This window comes from Microplitis demolitor, chromosome 4, assembly GCF_026212275.2.
Source record: "Microplitis demolitor isolate Queensland-Clemson2020A chromosome 4, iyMicDemo2.1a, whole genome shotgun sequence".
Lineage (NCBI taxonomy): Eukaryota > Metazoa > Arthropoda > Insecta > Hymenoptera > Braconidae > Microplitis > Microplitis demolitor.
Window position 1 is genome coordinate 9,822,771 of NC_068548.1, and position 22,214 is coordinate 9,844,984.

General features: G+C 29.5%; 1 protein-coding gene across 4 annotated transcripts; it reads left to right on the forward strand.

The window, feature by feature from the left end:
- Positions 1-100: 100 nt before the first annotated feature.
- On the forward strand, positions 101-20,155 carry LOC103578708 (uncharacterized). Of its 4 annotated transcripts, none has more exons than XM_014443432.2 (8): positions 101-475; positions 2,752-2,962; positions 5,812-5,930; positions 8,325-8,429; positions 9,250-9,363; positions 14,250-14,708; positions 17,130-17,328; positions 19,934-20,155. In XM_014443432.2, the coding sequence occupies exons 2-8, from the start codon at positions 2,770-2,772 to the stop codon at positions 20,062-20,064; spliced, it is 1,320 nt and encodes a 439-aa protein (XP_014298918.1). In that variant the 5' UTR covers positions 101-475; positions 2,752-2,769; the 3' UTR covers positions 20,065-20,155. The 4 variants fall into 4 exon arrangements, with proteins under 4 accessions (XP_014298918.1, XP_014298920.1, XP_014298919.1 ...); XM_014443433.1 differs by having other exon boundaries at positions 106-475; positions 5,812-5,927; XM_014443434.2 differs by lacking the exon at positions 2,752-2,962 and having other exon boundaries at positions 105-475.
- The last annotated feature ends 2,059 nt before the right edge of the window (positions 20,156-22,214 follow it).

A 22,214-nucleotide genomic window follows, 5' to 3' on the forward strand; every position in this document is an offset into this window, starting at 1 on the left:
ATCAACGTATCGATTACGATCTAGAATTATCTACTTTTCCTTATACACACACACATACAATCGAGACTATACATATGTGATATTAGTTCGTCAGTGTAGTACGGGTAGTATGTTAGTATCGTTTCTATGGCAACCTTTCTGGGTTTGAAGTGCCATCCATATTTTATATTTTACCACGTGAGAGCAGCGAGCCAAAGCATTGTAATCCGTGATCTATTGTCTCATTGTCTGCAGCATTGTGTTGTCCTTCAAAGCAAGTGTTAAAAAATTACTTTATTGTATGAAAATAAATACTGACAAGAAAGTGATAATTATTTATACTAATTATCTACCGTAAATTTGTGCTTCAGGGTATAAATTAATTATACTGAATTATTATATATTTATTGTATTTTTAATAATAATATACTGATTTCGATTATTGATGAAAGTAAACCGGTGATGTAAATCGCAAGTTTTGCAGATTAAGTGTAAGGTAAGTGATTTTTACTTGAATGTCTAGCCATAAATTATTGATATATTATTTTAAATAAATTTTGAAAAAATTACTTGGTTTTTATGGTTTTCGAGTGTTTTGTTTTTTATTATTAGCTGTGGGAGTTATTTATTTTTAATTATCGACATGTTGAAATGAAAAAACCGTGCATTTTAACAATCATTCCTAAAAATATTAAAATGAATATTTCAATATAAAGTTACTTATTTAGATATTTTTTATGAATTTTTAATTTATTTAAAAAATATTTATTCTTTCTTTTTACCGCAAACAACAAAAATGTTTATATTTTTTTGAATATTTTTATGAATAAAGTGAAATTACCTGAACTTAGGCTTTATAAAAATTAAAATAGTTCATTTTTCTGTAATAAATTGCTATACATATTTTTAATTAGTGTATTATAAATGTAATAACTGCTAAGATTTTTTGAATTACGATACTTGCGAAAATCTTGATCGTTAAACACTATATTTAACGAATATAAATTTGCTATAGTGCGAGCGAACTAGAAAGACAAACATGGTAAACAAAAGATCAACATAAATGAAATAGCATCGTGGACCGATTCCTTTGTCATGAATATCGGTGGTCTTTTTCGCTTATTTCTAATCCCACGAAATTTTACAATTTAACTTTTTCTAAGAAATCGAATCATAATAATGTTGCGCACTTATGTTGAAGATTTAGAGGTCAAATTAAGTATTTATGTATGAAGAAAAATATTTTAAAAAAATCCTCGTGTGAAAATTTTTTATATACCCTGCTGGGGTAAATATTCAAGCGTATAAGAAATTTTCTATTATAATTAAATTTTCATCTAAAACAATAAAAAGTGTCGAACAAACTTTTTATTTTATTTCGAGTCTTGTTTTTGAAAAAATGATTAAACTATAAAAATAAAAATTATTTTAATTTTTTTTATTTCTTTAATTGATTCAATCAATTTAATTTTTGTTAACAATTTTTGATAAATGAAAAAGTCCGATAGATATTTTTTTTGTATACATTAGGATGTCCGTTATTTACAAATTGCACCCTTTAGTTAACCATGATAGAAATTATTTATCTGTGACCCAAAAGTAATAAAAAAAATAAATAAGTTTATTTCAATACCCTTTAATCCTGCTTAAGTAAGGAGACTTTCCACTTTGGTACAATGGCAAAAAATTTTATTACTTGCTTAAAAATTAACGGACAGCTATAACTAATATATATTTTGGTAGAGAATTCACCGCTCTTCAAAAAAAGTGACTTATGTTTTTTTCATAAATTCAATTATTTAAAAGATATTGAAGGTCAAAGATTCATTTGTTTCGTAAAATTAGTTTTTTTGTTTAAAAATTTCATTACTTTCTAACACAAAAATATAATATTAATGACTATAAATTTTTTGTAGAAATTTTACCCCTCCACAATGAACATTTCTTGCGCTTTTTTCGCAAATTCAACTATTTAGGTAATATCGAATCTGAAAGCTTGATATATTTCAAAAATAATATTTTTCGTTTGAAAATCTGTTGATCCTGAGCAAAACGATACGTTTTTAGGCACTGAACATTTTTTTGTCATAAATTTACCGCTCTGCAAAAAAAATTATCATATGTTTTTTGAATAAACTCAACTACTTGAGAAATATTAAAGTTCTAAGTTAAAAAAGAAAACTTTTACTAACTAATTCAAAATTTCATTGTAATGATATAAAAAAGTCTGTATATTTTGAGCGCAAATAATGTCTCTAAAACGGGTAGATTTATTATAAAAACCGAGAAGACCTTTTTTGTAGAGCGGTCAATTTTTTGCAATATGTGTATTACTTATAGCTATACAATTATTTTTAAGTGAGTAATAAATATTTATTCATTTTTATTATGAAAATTATACAAAGCCGATGAGAAAAAAAAATAGCGATTATTAGAACATATCCAATATTGTTGTTATATAAATTATATTTAGTTGATATATTCTATATAATAATACACTCATGCCATAAATTGAAGGAATACAAAAATTTTTTTAATTTTTCAGTGATTTTAGCAGAAAAGAGTAAATAGCTGAAGTTCTAAAAAAATTGAATCAAAATGCGTCGAAAGTAAAGATTTCAAGCTACAAAATGTTTTTTTTTTATTTTTTGATACGATTTTTTTTCACGAAGTTAAAGCCTTGCGAAAATCACTAAAAAATTAAAAAAAATTTTCTGTTCCTTTAATTTATGGCACGAGTGTAAACTACAAATGTTTTCTTATTTATGACAGAATTTATTTATCGAGAAAATGAAAAAGTTTGCTCTAGTCTCGAGCTCTAAAGACGACTCAAATTATTATATTATTGAAACACGATTTATATATAAAGTTGGCTCTAACGGCGGCATAAAATTGATTCAAGAAGAGGACATACACGAAGACGATTTGTTTGTCCGAAAAATCGGGTTACACCTGAGTCATGTTTCAATCATCGACATTGATGGTAATTTTTTGTTTAATTGAATTGATCACTCTATTATAAACACGTAAGAATATCTGCTATTTTTCAAGTGAGCTTGTTTTACTTGGCTACGGAGTTAATAAAGAAAAAAGCTTAATCAAATGCCGTTTGACGTAGCCTAAATAATTAAACTCTTTTAGTTTAACGCAATAACAAAAACTTCATTAGTCGCTTAAAAATTAGCTTCCGATTATGGCTAATATACAACTTTCATAGGAAATTTACTACTCTTCAAAAAAGATCTGATAGAATTTATTTGCAAATCTAACCGTTCAAGAGATATCTAAGCTTAAGACGCGTTTTCATTTGTTTCTCTATTCGTACTCAACTGAATAAACAGTACTGCTTTTGTTGCACTTGTACAGTAAATGGAAACTTTGTCCAAGCTTTTCTCTTAAACAATTGGAAGTTATCAAAAAATTAAAGTGCACTTCGATAGTTCATACAGTAAAGCATTGGGTCTGTGTCTTCATTTTGCGTTTAGAGCTTTTATTTCAGAGAAAAGCTTGGACAACATTATCTGATAACCGTTCTTAAAATTGAATAAGTTTACAAAAGTATCTTTTTATTTCGAAAGACTTTTGTCTGCTACATAAAAAATAAATATACAGCCCCTTGCTATATTTATTGAAATATCGCCATAGTAATAAAAACAATTTAGGCAACAATTGGCCTTGAGCTCGAAAATACTCTTGGATGTCATTGTTTTCGTATGACCTTTTAAACTCAAACATATTATATTACATTACATCATGATTTATCCGAAAAATGACATAAAATGCTATTTTTTTTAACTCTTTATCGTCGATATCTTTTCAATTAATTGACAGATTCTGATGTTCAATGTAGCAATCGGCGCGATTTCTTGAGTTTTCGAGCTAAATAAATTTTGAAAATGATTAGTGCAATCGTTTTAAAGAAATTCGCGAAAAACCTTATCATTTCTTTCCCCGACAATATTTATCGAACAAATTAAACGATTCAGATTGTTGAGGTGGCAATTGGTGCGTTTAATGAGTTTTATAGCTGATTAGATTTTGAAACTTATCGATTCAATTTTTTTAAAGATATTCACACAAATACATATAGCCACGGTCTATATATTAGCGTGTCCATTTTTTCCCAAATGACATTTTTGTTTATTTGGCCACGATATAAATCATTTATTTGCGATCCAAAAATAATAAAAAAAAATTAAAAAATTTATTCTAATGCCGTTTAACTCTGTGTAAATAATGATACGTTCCCATTATAATACAGTGAGAAAAATTAAATTACTCGCTTAAAATTAAGTGTACAGGAATGACTAATACATATTTTTGTAGGAAATTTACCGCCCATCGAAAAAGGTCTCGTATGTTTGTTTAGTGAATCCAACCATTTGAAAGATATTGAAGGTCAAAGTTTGATTTCGTTCAAGAAATTGGCGTTTTTGTTTAGAATTTTATTACTCTCTAACACATAGACATAAAATTAAGCGCTATGAAATATAATGTAGGAAATTTATCGCTCTTCAAAAAAAGTTCCTTACACTGTTTTCGTAAATCCATGCTTTTAGGTAATATCGAAGGTCAAAGATGATAGATTTAAAAAAGAATATTTTTTGATTAAAATTGTATAACTCTTCAGCAAACTGATATATAATTGGACTTTTAACATTTCTTGTCAGAAATTTAGCGCTCTACAAAAAAGGTCTGTTAGATTTTTTTGATGAACTCAACCATTTAAGATAAATTTAAGCTCTAAGATGAAAGACAACTTTCACAAACTAGCTAAAAATTTCGCTCTTATAATACAAAAAATTCGTTTTATTTTAAAATTAAATATCTCTAAAACAGTTGAGTTTATTAAAAAAAATCAAAGTCCTTTTTTGTAGAGCGGTAAATTGCAAAAAAATAAAAAACCGTTAAAAGTCTAGCAATACATCTGTTTGCTGAAGAGTTATAGGATTTGAATCGAAAAACATTGTTTCTGAAATTCATCAATTTTAAGATTCGATATCACTTGAATGGTTGGCTTTAAGAAAAACGTGTAGAAAACCTTTTTGGAAGAACGATAAATTTCCTATAGGAAAGTTCATAGTGCTTAATTTTATATCTATGTGTTATAGAGAGTAATAAATTTTCGAACAAAAACGTCAACTTTTTTAAACAAATCAAAATTTGACCTTCAATATCTTTCAAATGGTTGGCTTCACGAAAAAAAACATAAGATACCTTTTTTGAAGAAAGATAAATTTCCTACTTAAATATGTATTAGTCATTGGTGTACACTTATTTTTAAGCGAGTAATAAAATTTTCGTCATCGTATTAAAATGGGAACGTATCATTACTTAGGGAGGGGGTTGAATTGCATTAAAATAAACTTTTATATTATTTTTGAATCACAAACAAATGATTTGTATCGTGGCCAAGTAAAAAAATCAACTTTGGGAAGTAACGGACACCCTACTATATACCTATATCTTAAAAGGCAATAAAATTTTTAACGAAAAAGACACATTTTTGAAACCAATTAACTTTAAGGCTTGGTAACTTTTCAATGGTTGGATTTACGAATATTTAGATGAGCAGTAAATTTTCTCCTAAAATGATGTATCGTTCATAACTGGACGCTAATTTTTGAGCGAGTGTTGATTTTTTTGTTATAGTTTTAAAGTGGAAAAGTTTAATAAGTTTGGTAAGGTTAAACAGCATTAGAAAAAACTCTTAATTTTTTTTTTTTTTTATAACAAATGAAAATTCATGGTATTAACTAATCGAGATGAAAAGACTGTAACTAAATATTCAATTCGGAAATATGTATTTTTAATTGAAGTTTTAATTTTTAGATGATCCCTATAAGTTGCGTAAAAATTACAGCAAGATAAGACGTATCAGGATGCAAAGACTTCCTCAATATAGTCCGAATATACCTCAAAAAAAAACAGTACGAGAGATTAAAAAGGTAGTACGTATAAATCATATCTTTCTTTAGTTTCGAAAAATTTTTGTACCATCATAATAAGACAGAAAATAATAATAATGATACAAAAGCAATTATAAATATTGATACAAATATCCCGAGTAAAAAAGTGTTATATAATTAAACACGATTACATAAAATGTATATGTAGTTATAGATAAAGAAAAGTCATGACCTTGAAGTTAGCCAACTCCCGCCATTTAAAAAATAAAAAATCTTATAACTTTAGAAAAAAAAATACATTTTCAAATTTTGAAAATAATGCCCGTGTAGTTTTTTCAATTTTTTAGACGAGTATTTTTTTAAAAGGATTAAAAAATAAAAACTCGAAATAAAATTTAAAATTAAATTTTAAGATGACTATTTTTTTGTTTAAAAATTTGGACAAATCCTATTACTTTTTGATTTTTATATACAATTTTTGGAAAACTTGACGAGCATTTTTTTTAATTTTCCGTTTATCGCAATTTTTAAATAAAAATCTTATAATTTAGAAAAAAACAAAAAATTTTTGAATTTTGAAAAAATATTCGTGTAGATTTTTTAATTTTCTAGATGTGTCTTTTTTGTAAAAAATCAGAAATGTCCGAATTCTTGTTTTATATAAAAATTCATAAATTTAAAATTAACTAAAAGGTAATTCTTTTATAAAATTTATAGTCGAAGGTTCCCGTATTTATGACTATGAGTGGGGGCCAGAGCCCATTTTGTGATAAGTCTGATAGTTTCGCTGAAAAAGTAAAAAGATCTCGAAATTTACCATAAATTAGAGTTGAAGCTTCAAAAATTTTAAAAACGAATAAGCTTGTAATTACTAATGAATTTATGAATTTTTTAAAAATAACAGTTCGAGTATTTTTGATCTTTCAAAAAAAAAAAAAAAAAAAAAACACACGTTTAGAAAATTCAAAAATCTACACGAATATTTTTTAAAAATTCATTTTTTTTTTTTTTTTTTTTTCGAATTACAAGATTGTTTATTTAAACATATTTGGTAACGGTAAAAAATAGTGATAAACGGAAAAATACTCGTCAAGACTTCGAAACAGTGTATATAAAAATCAAAAAGTAATGAGGTTTGTAAAAGTTTTTAAACAAAAAATAAGTAATCTTAAAGTTTAATTTCAAATTTTACCTTGAGTTTTCATTTTTTAAACTTTTTAAAAAAATACTCGTCTAGAAAATTAAATAATCAACTCGAGCATTTTTTTAAAATTTGAAAATTTTTTTTTCTAAAATTATAAGATTTTTTATTTTAAAAATGACGGGTGTCGACTAACTTCAGGATCATAAAAAGTGGGCCGATAGAATTATACACAGTCAACAATCATTCGTCAAGTTACCACTTACTCGTCAAGTTACAGTTACCACTTCATATCGTCAAGTTAACCGATCGTGTAAAACGATCGGTTAACACTAATTTATATGTTATTATAAAATAAACCGACTGTGAAAAAAAAAAACATTTATATATGTTCAAAGTAACACGTACGAGTAATGAAATTCTCGAAGATCTAACCTTTAACTTTTATACACTCATATGTTGTTTGGAACACTTAAATAATGTTGAATTTGGCATGCGCTTTTGTGTTAATGGGACACTTCATAAAAGTATATCTTACATCATTCGGTATATAGTTTAAATCAACGAAATGAATGTTAAAAATTCTTTCCTCAGCAGTAAAATAATAATAATCAAAATTACAATTTATATTTTATTATCATTGACTCGATCAATAAAACATTTAAAATTGTAACTGAAGCATTTATAATGTTTTAATTTCAATTGGAGAATTAACAAATAAAACTTAGCTCATTAATTAATTTGTTTACAACGAATTGAAGTTTCAATGCTTATTTAACTAGTTCAATCGAGCAAATTTCAGGTTAATGATTTGACAAACTGTGATGTATGTGAGAGTCATTCCTTTTATCTCATAGGGTGAATGCAATTTCGATTTCAACCCTCTGAATCTAAATTAATTTTTTATCTAACTTCATTGTCTGGTCAACTGTTTTTCTTTACAAATTTGAGACTTTTTAATTATATTTTACACGTCATAGTAATTGCTAGTTTTTATTAATGAGTATATAAATTGTATTTATATTATCATTCGTAATTTAAATATACGTCAATAGCTTCCGACAGCATTAACCTGATACTAGTTCGATTTGACTGGCATTAATCATTAATACTCCAAGTTTTGAGCATAAGTGATGGAAAATGTAATTAATAGTACGGGATGAAACATTTATGCAGAGACAGGTGGTGTCAGTTCTCGCCTTTGGATCGGGCAGAAAACTTCACCCTAGTCTACATTTTTATTATTTCATCTTTTGTGATTCTACTGAATATACTATTGACATTGAATTTACCAGAATGCAGAACCGAATGCTTCGAGAGCCACTATTGAACAAACGGTGGAAGATGTGTTGCCACCATCAATACTTCCGGATTCTGGAACCAAAACTCGAATGGATAAAGTAAGTTATATTAATATTCTAGTTTGAATTTTGAGTGCTAAAGCGTGCGCATGGAATTAATCATATTAATGTAGCACTTTTGATTTGGCTTTGTTTTATTGCCTAATCCAAACATTAAAAAAAAAGCATATCTACTTAATTTTATATAAATTCAAATTTTTTATTCGTTCATTTCTTTAATAAAACATTTGAAGTAATAACAAGCATTTAAAATGTTTGAATTTCAATTGACGAATTAACAAATAAAACTTAACGCATTAATCTATTTGTTTATAACAACTTGAAGTTTCAATGCTTATTTAACTAGTTTAATCGAGCAAATTTCCGGTTAATGATTTGACAACCTGCGATGTATGTGAGAGTCATTCTTTTTATCTCTTGAGATGAATGCAATTTTGATTTCAGCCCTCTGGAGCTAAATTAATTTTATATCTAACTCCATCGGTTGGTCAACTGTTTTTCTTTACAAATTGGAGACTTTATAATTATATTTTACACGTCATAATAATTGCTAATTTTTATTAATGTGTATATAAATTGTATTTAGATTATCATTCGTAATTTAAATATACGTCAATAGCTTCCGACAGCATTAACCTGATACTAGTTCGATTTGACTGGCATTAATTATTAATACTCCAAGTTTTGAATATAAGTGATGGAAAATGTAATTAATGGTACGGAGTGAAATATTAATTCAGGGACGGGTGATATCAGTTCTTGCCTTTGAATCGGGCAGACAACTTCACCCCGGTCTGCATTTATATTGTTTTATCTATTTTGATTTAATTAAATGTACTATTAACATCAAATATTTCAGAATACAGAACCGAATGCTTCGAAAGCCGCTATTGAAGAATCTGCACAATACTACCTAAATATGTTGCCACCATCACCGATTGCGAATCCTAGTAATGAAACTGAAATAGATGAGGTGAGTTTTTTTTAATAATCTAGTGTGAATTTTGAGTGCCGAGGCGTGCGCGTGGCATAAATCATTTCAATGTTGTACTTGGGATTTATCAACGTAAGAGCTCGTGTTGCATATGTTATTTCAATACATTTTGTCGTGAAAATTCCGAACATCTCATTCTTCTCGATTGTCTCAACCAATGAAGTAATAAAAAAAAGACTTCATGTAAATTGCATTTCTTCTGTAATATCCCAGCAATCGGGATCGCATTGAATCGCATTCAGTTTTCTATCCGATTCAATTGGATTCAATCCTATTTTTGGAATGGCTGTCTTATCAATCCGTATCAATGCAATTCAATGCGGCACGTTGAAATAGGTTACGTAGGAAAATGTTTTTACCAATTAACCCGAAATTCTTGATTACCGATAGCCGAAAATTAAAAATTTTAATACGATTATCTATGACTCTAAAATAATTAAGAGAAAAAAATTTATTTAATACACAGTGTAAATAGAAAACATCTAGTAAAATTATAGCTTTTGCAATCATTTTAATGATATCAAATTTTTTTAGTAAAATAATCCACTAAGAAACAAAAATTGAATCACTGTGAAAGTAATTGAGTTTAATAGCATGCATTTATTTATTTAAAAAAATACAAACTATTAAACTTTGTTAAAATATTAACATTAAAAATGTCCGATAGACAAAGCAAACTAATTTGAAACGAATTTCATTAGCATAAAATTATATAAAAAGAGAATTATTTCAAGTAGAATGATGATTTTTTGGAATGAATACTAGCAAACGTATTATACACTTGTCCCAAAAATTAAGGGATAGAAAAAAAAATTGGAAATTTTTGGGTGATTTTCAACATGCTGTACTTCAGTAAACAATGGTCGTAGATAAAAAAAAAAAAAAAAGCGAATTTTAGCCTCAATTTTATAATTTTCGGATCAGGACCTCAAATTTTTTTATCATGCAGAGTTACGGAGTAATCGTAAGAAAACCAAAAAAAGAAAAAATTTTTTTCAAAATTTTTGCTCGTCTTTCAACAAGTCTATGGGCTTTAATAAATTCTTTTCGATAATTTGAGTTCTATGACTCGTTTAGGAAATTTTATGCCCTTTAATTTGGCGGCCTCAAAAAGTCTGTACGACGATTTAGCGCCGAGTTATCATTGATCAAAGCAAAAGAGTCCATTTGGGCTTTGATAATCAATAACTCCGGACGTATTGGTCGTACAGAGAATGAAAGTAGGGTTTTGAAAACTGAAAAACATTCTCTGTAAGACGATATTAATGGCTTCTGATAGACAAATGTTTTTTGAAGCAATAATGTTTACTAAAAAACAAGTCGAAATTCGCATATTTCAGGATATTCGGCAATCTTGCTATAAGTTTGGATATAACGGATAGGAAAGAATATCATCGTTTTTTTTTCAATTTCCAAGTGTCCTGAAAAAACCCAGAAAATTTCAAAGTGCTGCGATTTTTCTTTTTAAATGTCCTGAAACTTTAAATTTATCAATTTTTTTCTAAAAATCACCATAACTTGTAGTTTCTCGGTTTTTGTTCATTTTTTCGATTCCAAAATTTTGTTTTTGACTAATAATCTTGTTTTCTTTGATCGATAACCAATCTTCTCGATTCTAATGGAATATTCTCTAATCTAATATTTTTTTCTAATTTACCGCAAAAAAACCGTTGAATTGACGATATAATTTAATTTTATAAAATTTAGATGATAACAGTTATTATTTTTCATTCTATGAAAAGCTTTTCCTTTCAATAAATGACCGCGATAATTAAATAGTAATTCGATTTGATATTTTATTTCAATTATTACTACTTTAATGGCTTATGATACACAGAAATCTTAGTTGCTTATTCAGTTTGACCTCTAAGCTGCATGATCTACAGGGCCTTAAAAATCCTATACGATTCAATACTTTCCAACGCGATACACTGGGTTTCAAAAATAGTATTGAATCGCATTGCCTTCCAATGCGATTCCGATTGCTGGGATAACACTCGACTACCTTACGTAGTTCCTAATTTAAGTACATGCTGAAGTTTAAGTATATTCAAGATGAAAAAAAAATTTTTAACCGACTTTTAGTCAACTGAAATGAGCTCCATTGATTTTATATAATATTTCTGTGGACAAAAAAGTACACTACTAGCAAGAAGTGACTCATAAACAATTTTAGCATAGTTTTAAGTTTTTTAATTTAGACAATTTTTAAAGAAAGTTGATGAAGGAAATATCACTTAGGTATCAGCTAGCCTGTACTCGTGTGACCACGATACATTTCGAAGAAGTGGACGAATCACTTTGACCGATATCATACTGCCAAAAAAAAAAATTTACGTGAATTGAACAGGTAAAACTTTTGTAGCTTGTAAAGTTATACATGGAAAGATTGGAACCCGACTGGTTACTATTCTGCTTTCAACTCAGTACGGTGGTGGAAAAAAATACCTAATTGTGGTGCAGCACCACACTGATTACTGTGCGGGATCTGACTGAGTCGTGTGCGCGTATCACTCGAAAAAAGGGTAAGACCCCGTACTGAAAAATTTTTTGATTTAGAAATCTTACACTAAAAGACAGTCGTAGATTAATGTAGGAGGATAGTTTTTTAAGTTCCTGCTTAAAATTCAGTTATTTTATCAGTTTAAAAAGAATGTAGTTATGTAATATATATTAGACTGGGCAAAAAAAATCGACTATTTTTTTTTCTTTCGATACTGCGAAAATACACGGGAAAAAAAATATTGTTCTTCGAACGATCTAAAGTATAGCTACTCGTAGATTGTTACCACAACGATACGTATACTTATGGTAAAAATATCTTATCGTTCCTGTAACTATCTATTGGATAGCTGTGAGCCCTACACGACTTTCTGTAATCGTCATCTCACACGCCGGCGTCTAACTTAATTAAACATCCATTTTGGCGCCTTTTTTCAAATGTAACAATTCGAGTTCATTTTTTTAAAAATTTGTTAACTATCAATAACCTTACTGATTATTTACGTAATGATCAATCTAATAAAACTACTATATATTTCAATTGTGAAAAATATGTAAAAATCAAACAGCGGTTGAGGCAGCCGTTTGGCACGCGCGTGGCTCGGGCGATCACCGAAGTTAAGTAGCATCGAGCATGATCACTACTTGGCTGGGTGACCGTTTAGCCACACGTCGGGTTCGAACGAAGGTCTCTGATCGCTAGGCGCGGGATGAAGATCCAGTGATCGGTAAAATGGGAATTTTATCGATCACTGGAGCTTCACCCAAACCGAACTGTACTGGCTAGGTTTTCTCTGTGGTTTCCCTAGCCACTGCACCTCCATTGCACAAGGGAGGTTGCAGGGTATCACCGTAATGATGCAGCACAGTATAAGCACAAGTCGGGCCACAGCCGCACAAACGAAAGGCAGAGGAGGAGAAGTAAAGCAGTTTGCGATATAAAGGCAAAAAGTGTAAAAGGCCGTAATTGCGGCTATACACTAGAAAACATAATAATAAAATAATAAAAATGTAAAAATCAATTTAATTAGTTGAATTTATATTATATATATATACATATATATATATGTATATATAACCTCAAGAATTGAAAGATATATTCATATTTATATTTGAAATTTATTCAGACTGCAAATAATATATTAGTTTCATAAATTATTTTATTTAATCAAAATTATTTATGTAAGATAGGGCTCAGAAGATACGGTATAGGTCTCAGAGCTATCTACCGCATTGTTGTCAGAACGATACTGTAGATCGTTGCAGTAACAATTTAGTAGGTAACTATTACGTATTGTTACTGTAACTATACAGTATACTTCTCAGAACAATATTTTTTTCTCCGTGTATTGTTCCTGATGACCAAAAAAAATTATTGTGCAAGTTTGAGCCTTTAATATTGATATCAAGAAGTGTACCGTTACGACTATTCGTTTTTTAAAAGTAATTTCATTTTTTACCCAAAACTCGTAAGTCATCTATCTAAAAAATTTGAGCAATGTATATTCTTGAAGGAAATTAAATGTCCTACAATAAATCTCTCTTAGTAAATTGACGTAAAACGAACCGTTTCCTTGTAACCGTGCTTTAAATATTGATTTATTTTTTAAATTCTTTGCTTCTATTTTGAATTTTTGTAACTACTAGAAATATTGGAATTTTTTCTTGTCAAGATACATGTTTTTGAAAGAAATTTAATACTCTACGAAAAAGGTCTTATAACATTTTTTGCTAAATTTACTCTTTCAAAAGTTATTCAAGGTTAAAGTTGAGACAAAACGACTTGAATAAAGAAATCCATTTTGAGCTTTGTTATATAACAAAGAAATTGACTTTAAGCTTATGAAACCTGTCCAATCGGAACGTCTTGTCATCAATGTTTCTAATGAAAAGCACTACTTTTCCGCTTCGTATTTGGGGTGTGGAATGAAACCGTTATCAAACTTTTGTATTACAATTTATGAACTGAAAGTAAAGCAATATTTAGCTATTAAAAAAAAAAAAAGTTGAAACATTCTCTAGCAGACGAGTTGACGTATTTAAAATCGGTTTAATTTGAGTTTAAGTTCGAGCTTAGTTTAAATATCATACACTCCAAGCTTTGAAATCCGTTGATAAGTGGTTTCATTTTTGTTTAGTCAAAGTACAAAATAAAACTAGTTTATATGTTGTATCTGTTTGTAAATGTCATATTTATTCATTTTCAAGCTGGTTTATTCTCTGTTCAGTTTAGTTTGAATTTAATATAGGTTTATTCTCAATATTTTTATTTTTAAAAATTTTTAAAAAACGGTTGGATAATTCAAAACTTAACCTTCTTTTACTAAATTTCGAACTTAATAAAATTATTTTATTAATAACAGGAAAATGAAACAACTGTCACCATGGAACCATCAATTAATAACACCTCAAACCCAGAGCAACTTCGTCAAGCCTTAGCAGATGTTACAAATAACACAGAAAATTCAAATAATCGGTCACAAATCCGTAGTGATGAAACCTTATCAAACTCAAGTAGTACACTTTCACGAAGATCATTGAATTCACAAACAACACGAGTCAACTCTCAAAGCAATCCTCGTTCATCACATCATCCCTTCACACGCCGTACATTCATACCACGTTTACAACTCTCACACAAAAAGCAAACTCCTTGCAAACCTGGCTTATATCGACAACTGCAAAGATTAGAAACAAAAGTAGATAAATTGGCTGATATCGTTAAAACAATAACAAATGAAAACTTTACAGTCTTGAATACAAATGTAAGAAGACGTTATCCAAAGTTGAGAGAATCTACGGTGGTGGTAAATAATAAAGAGGTAAATTTACAGCTTATTTATATTATTTTCAGCAACTTGTTGTAAGAAAGCACGTCTTTGATTCGTTAAAGAAGATACTACCAAGAATATTTATAACACACAATGTTCTCATCTTTCGCGAAAGAAATTAAAACCTTATACTTTTTACATCTATGGAAAATTATATTTTATAAATTACTTGTGCTCTATCTGAGCGATCTAACAGAAATATCCAATCAACAGCTGTCTGAAGTTAACAACGACGGAAAGTCGCAGACTGTAAGATTCAATTGAATTAATCTTAATATACACGGAGAGAAAAACATGGGAATTTTTCCCATCTTGCTTAGGAAAATTTCCTATGTTGACATAGCAAATTTTGCTTTATCAACATGGGAAATTTTACTAAAAGAAAAAGGTGAATATTACCATATTTTATAGGAATTTAACCCACATATTATAGGAATATCTTCCATATTACCATTGGAAAAATTTCCATGTAGGCATGGTTAAAATTCCCTTTTTAACATTGCTGACTTCCTATATTGACATAGATATTGTTACTATGTCAGCACTGGAATTTTTCCTATCTTGACAAAGAAAAAATTCCTCTGTTAGCATAGTAAATATTCCCATGTTGATAAAGTAAAAATATCCATGTTGGCTTGGGAAAAATTTTCATGTCAACATAGAAAGAATTGCTAGGTTTCACGAGAAAAGTTCACAAGAAGCTAAAACCAACAAAATACCAAATATTTTGATCATTATTATCACTTAGGCGTTAAAGCGATAAAATAGAGATATGAGAAGGTTTTAACGTATACAAAAATAGAATTTCAAAGTTTTCGAAAAAATTTTGTGTAATTTAATTAAAAATTTTTGTAGCGACTACCAATGAACAAATATTTTTATAAATTCGGTGAATATAAACGAGTACGTAATAATCAATTACGTCGTGTTACTGAAAGTACATAATCGTCAATTCAATTATTTTGATTTAGTTCATAAATTACGTAGAAAACGTCAGTTTACATACACTGTAAAAAATAATTGAGGTAAGTCCAAGCGATGTAGGTGTTAAAATTTCCGGTGTTAAGTTTCAACACCGAAAGCGGTGTTCAACTAACACCGCCGGTAAATATTCTTGACCAGCGTTAAAATATTTTATTTTGGAAATATTTTTACTCACTCGATCGCTACAGTTAAACAGTGCACGGGGTGTGTGTGTGTGTGTGTGTGTGTGTGTGTGTGTGTGTGTGTGTGTGTGTGTGTTTAAGTGTGTATATGTACGTGAATGCGAATATGTGTGTGTTTGTGCATGAGTTTGACTGTGTGTGAATGTGTATTTGATCATGTGTACATGTTTGTTTATACGCGTATGTGTGCTGGTTTGTTTGAGTACGTGTATGGGTGTGTGCGTGTTTGTGCTCACGTGTGCAAGTGCGTGTGCGCGCACACATGTGTTCTTTTTTAGCACTGCTCTTTTTACAGTGTACATAGTAATTTCTACTCTGTTGACATGGGAATTATTTCTACCTTAACATCGGAAATTTTCCCATCTTGACATTGAAGAATTTCCAATGTCATTAAAGGCATTCCGGCAATGTCTACATGTGAATTTTTCCCATGTTAACATAGGGAAAATTAACATTATCAATATAGGAATGATTCCTATGTAACAAAGCAAAATGTACCATGTGACACAGGTACAATTTACGTGTTGTCATAGTAAAATTTACAATGCCAACAAAGGAATTTTCCCCAAGCAAAACTAAAAAAATTCCCAATTTTTTTCTCTCCGTGTATAATTTATTATAATATAAACCTAACTGAAGACTCTACATGTATTCGTTGAATATACTGTTGTGTTAGAAGTCATTTCAGTATGCACGGGGTAGTATTCTTTGTAATTAAAAAAAGATATCTTTCCTTACAAAAAAAGCTAATTTGAAATTAATGCCATGGCAAACTACGACGTATGCTAAAATTGGGAATTAAATAAATTAGTGGCATAAAAGCAGTTGCTGAATGTTTAATTAAACCGTATCAGCATCTCAATTTTTTTTTTTTACAAATTTCCAGCTTCTCAATTTTATTTAAAATGTCAAAATATCTGCTAGTTTTTAATTATAAGTAAATATATTTTATTCTAATTGGAATTCGTAATTTAAACATACGTCAACGGTTTCCCACAATATTAATGTGATATTGGTTTGATTCGACTGGTCTCAAACATTGAAATTTAAAGTTTTGAGCATAAGTGATGAAAAATGTAATGAGTGACATGGGATGAAACATTCATGAAAGCACGGGTGATATCATCTCTCAGGTTCATATCGGGCAGACAAACACCTTCTCATGCACTTCCATTGTTTCATCTCTTGCGACTCAATGTACTATTCATGATCAACAATCTATTGTATTTTTTTTAATTTCATTTAGATGTATGTCATTGATGGTACACATATTTCGGCCGAAGATTACGCCAAATTAGTTCAGGCACCAACTATGCGGAAACGAGTGAATCGAATCATAAATATTTTGTGGGAACCTGAAAAGCTCGTGAAAATGTACATGAAACCAGATGTTAAAGATCCTTTAAAAATTGTGGTGACACCGGAAGAAAAAAAAAAAGTTAGAGGTATGAAAAAACTTTTTATAAACTCATTTTTTTAAGCTCTTTTGCGCTTGAAAACTGTGTAAAGTTCGGGGTCTAGCCTGCAAGGTCAATCGGCTTTAAAATTTAGTAATAAGTATTTAATTGAGTAACTGAGAATTAGGAGGGCACTTTTTTATCAATTGAAATAAAAATTAATTTTTTTTTTTTAAATAGAAATATTAAATACTTTGTAGCTATATATTTTGTTTCATTTATTACTGACTAAAGTCTTGCATGAACCTCTTGATTATATTTGATAACATTTTTACGATCTTCGTTATCACTTCAGAAAAAAATTTGTTGTTAATATCTTCGTAATACAGTTAATATAATTTCCAAAATCCAAGTATCGAACTTTTCTACTAGAAAAATAAAACTATTTATACCTTCAACACCCATGAAACAATCCTGCAAACTTTCAGAAACGTGAAATTACAATAAATGATTTCTGCGCTTAAATTTTCTTTAATTTCCAATGCAGTTATTTGTAGGAAATTGAATGCTGTACAAAGAGTATTTTATCATTTTTCGATAAATCCTCAAAATTTAACTTTCACCATATTTTAAGATACCCTATCGATTTTTCATTGCTCATAAAAAAAAAAATAGTCCCCTAATTTGAAACAGTCAAATACATATATTTAGGGTGCGCCAAAAAGAAAGAACTATTTTTTTTTTATTAAGTTACCGTGAAAATGTTGTTAAAGATGATGAACAGAAAATTCTGGTAAAGTTTGAGCTCTTAATATTAATATTAAGAGGTGGCGCTTCGTGATTTTTTATTTTCTATTTAAAAAACATTGGAAAAAATAATTTTTTAGTTTGGAATTTTTCACCTTGGCAACGGCTTATTATATAAATAAGCCCAGCATACATTTGTGTAGGGAATTTAACGCTGTATAAAAAAAACTCTCCTATCTTTTTTCAAAAAATCCATCTTTTCAAAAATTATTCGAGCTCAAAGTCAAGTTAGAATAAAATTCGAGAACTTTTTACTTTTCCGTCGAAACTATCGGACTTATCAAAAAATGTCATATAATTTTTTTTTGTAGATAGTTTAATTAACTAAAAATTATTTCTGATAAGTTTTTTTGAAATACCTTTTTTTCTTAGTTATTTAAATTATAATGCCAATCTCCTGAAAAATAGTGTTCTGTTCGACTTTAAGAACTTGGCATTGAAATGAAAATAACTAGAAAACAATGCAGAATTTGAAAAAAATTTCTCAACGATAATTTGAAGGAAATAAAATTTTCTACAAAAAAGATTAAATGATATTTTTTGATAAGTCCGATAGTTTCGCCAAAAAAGTAAAAAGATCTCGAAATTTACTTTAACTCGACTTTGAGCTCCAATAACTTTTGAACAGATGGATTTTTCAAATAAAAGATAGGAGAGTTTTTTTTATACAGCGTTAAATTCCCTACAAAAATGTATGCTGGGCTTATTTATACAATAAGCCGTTGCCAAGGTGAAAAATTCCAAACAAAAAAATGATTTTTTCCAATGTTTTTTAAATAGAAAATAAATAATCACGAAGCGCCACCTCTTAATATTAATATGGAGAGCTCAAACTTTACCAGAATTTTCTGTTTATCATCTTTAACATCATTTTCACGGTAACTAAAGAAAAAAAAAATTAGTTCTTTTTTTTTGGCCCATCCAAAATATATATATTAGGGTGTCCCAAAAAAAATTGAAATATAAAAAAAAAAATCCTCACCAAATTTCAGCCAGATATCTTTAAAATTAAGCTATTACAGAGGGAGTCCTCTTTTCCGTTTAAAATACCCGCGAAAATTTTTAATTTTAGTTTTTCGTTATTAAGACTATGAAATTTTTTTTTTTTTAAATTCCGACTAGAATAATTTTGCAGGAAATTAAATTTTATACGAAAAAAGTGCCAATGCATTATGTACGTTAAACGAACTGGGAAAAAGAAAATTAAATCTCCTACAAAATCGTGCCTGTCAAAATTAAAATAAAAATATTTGTTGATGGAATAAAAATGAAAAATAATTTTAAAAAATTTAACACTGAGAAAACTAAATTTTTGTTGACCTTTGAATCCCCGTAACTCTTACCCAGTTCGCTTGACGTACATAATGCAGCAACACTTTTTTGTAGAGAATTTAATTTCCAACAAAATTATGCTCGATGAAATTTCAAAAAAAATCTTTTTCATAGTTTTAATAACGAAAAACTGATATTAAAAATTTTCGCGGTTATTTTAAATCAGAAAGTGGACCTCTCTTCTGTGATAGATCAATTTTAAAGATATCTGGCTAAAATTTGGTGAGGATTTTTTTTTATAATATAAAGTATCTTTTGAGTCCATAAGACGTTAAAAAAAAAAATTTTTTTTTTTTTGAGACACTAATATCTATGAATATACGTATCCATACGTACATGCATAAACTTTTCGACTGATAGCGTTTTTGAAGATTTCTCGTCAAAATAAAACAAACTACAGCGAAACTCCTTGAAAATCTTGACATCAGACCTGCAATAGCTGTATTTAAAAAAAAAATTTATATATATTAAATAAACGAAATAAACCTAAAAATGGTATATTTACTTGTTGCAGATTTGTCTCTCTATATTCAAAAAAAGCGAGAGTTAAACATTGCCAAAAATGGCAATGATGATATAGAAAGATTTTTGGACAAGTGGATGGGAGAATATTTTAAAGAGTGTCGCCGTCAAGCAAAGAAGTAGTAGATAATGTTTTTCATAACTCAGTTTAAAATATATTGCATTTAAGTTAAAGTAATTGTTTAATTAAATAAATGTGACATCTAAATAATAATTATTTGTTGTTTTGTATCTGTGTATTGAAACCCTTATGTCATCACGGAATCGTCTACATTCTGATCGGATCTTAATTTTCACTATTTATTCTATAGGCGACTATCTTGATTACGTTTAAAGATGGATCGAATTGGTCGTTTAGTTTAAAAGTTACTCTATTCAAATTAATGTAACTTACAAACTAAAAACTTACAAATTTCTATTTCAATCGTTTTTATGTATTTTCGTCCAAAAACATTAGTTTTACGAGGCGACATTGTGAACCAAAATTGAAAAATCGCTTGTTAATTTATTATTTCCGATTCCTTGAATTCTGAAAGTTTTATGCACAGTGTAATTTTTTTGATTTCAAACACGGCAGATGTAGTGTGTAGCCACTGTGGGCATACCGTGTTTACATGGTGAATACTCCGTGTAAACACGGTGGATGCAGTTTGTAGTTACCGTAGATACACCGCGAAAACACGGTGGATACCTCGTGTAAACACGGTGGATGAAATGTGTAGTCCCCGTCGACACACCGCGAAAACACGGCAAATACACTGTGAAAACACCGTGGATACCTCGTGTAGTCCTCGTCGACACACCGCGAGAATAGGGTAAATACACTGTGAAAACACGATGGATACCTCGTGTAAACACGGTGGATACCTCGTGTAGTCCTCGTCGACACACCGCGAAAACACGGTAAATACACCGTGAAAACACGGTGGATACCTCGTGTAAACACGGTGGATGAAATGTGTAGTCCCCGTTGACACACCGTGAAAACACGGCAAATACACTATGAAAACACCGTGGATACCTCGTGTAAACACGGTGGGTATAGTGTGTAGTCAACAAAGTCACACCGTGAAAACACCGTGGATACCTCGTGTCAACACGGTGAATACCCGGTGTGAGAATGGAACAAATCCACGATGTTTACACGGTGAAAACACCGTGTAAACACCGTGGATTTTCGGGTGTTTCCACCATGTAAACCTCAGTGTTTCCACCGTGATCCAAAACTGCGAGGGAACATATTCTAAAGCGGGTTCTATAACTGTGATGAAAGCGGCCTTTAACTAAAGAAAAAATAATAAACGATGAATAATTTACTGCAAGGAAAATAAAATAAAAAATACATTTTTTTATTCATTTACTTACTTCAACATATGCTACAGTCAACAATATTGCGAACAATATCAGACATGTCAATTTAAAATTCATTTTTTGATAAAAGATTTACAAGGGTTCGACTGACTGAAATGAAAAATAATTATGTTTAGACTGCTCACTATTCAACTTATTGAGATTAAGGCTCATTTCAAGGTTAAAATTGAAGGTTAGGGTTCAAAGATTATTTTCCATTAATGGTTGATCAAGTTTAATTCATAGTTTTCGGGATATCGATCTTATTTATAGATTCTTATGGAAGGAAGAGATTTCTGAATGTGGAGGCAGGAACTTTAAAAATTCACAACTTTTAGGAAAATAGAAATAACGAGTCGCGATTGAGCTCAAATTGAAACTTAAAATTCGAGGAACAAATTTCATTTATGTTTGTTAAGGTTCGACTATCAAAATATCGATTTATAAAAACCGATAGGGGCAAATTTCCTTTTAACTTCAAGTTGAACCTCTTTGGGAGAAACAGTCATATTCTTAAATTAGTACTACGAATAATCGATCACCGAGAAAAAGTCGTTAGGCCTAATCATGCTTGATCATGCATGATTCAGGGATGATCGTGCATGATCCAGGCATGACCATGCACGATTCATACAAAGACACGCATGATAATGCAAAGCCAGGCTTCATCATGCATGATCATGTATGACGAGGCAAGAATATTCATGCATGATTCATGTAATATCATGCATGGCCAAGCTTGATCATGAATAATCATCCATGACTGCACGATTCATACAAAGACACGCATGATAATGCAAAGCCAGGCTCAGTCATGCATGATCATGTATGACGAGGCAAGAATATTCATACATGATTCATGTAATATCATGCATGGCCAAGCTTGATCATGAATAATCATCCATGACTGCACGATTCATACA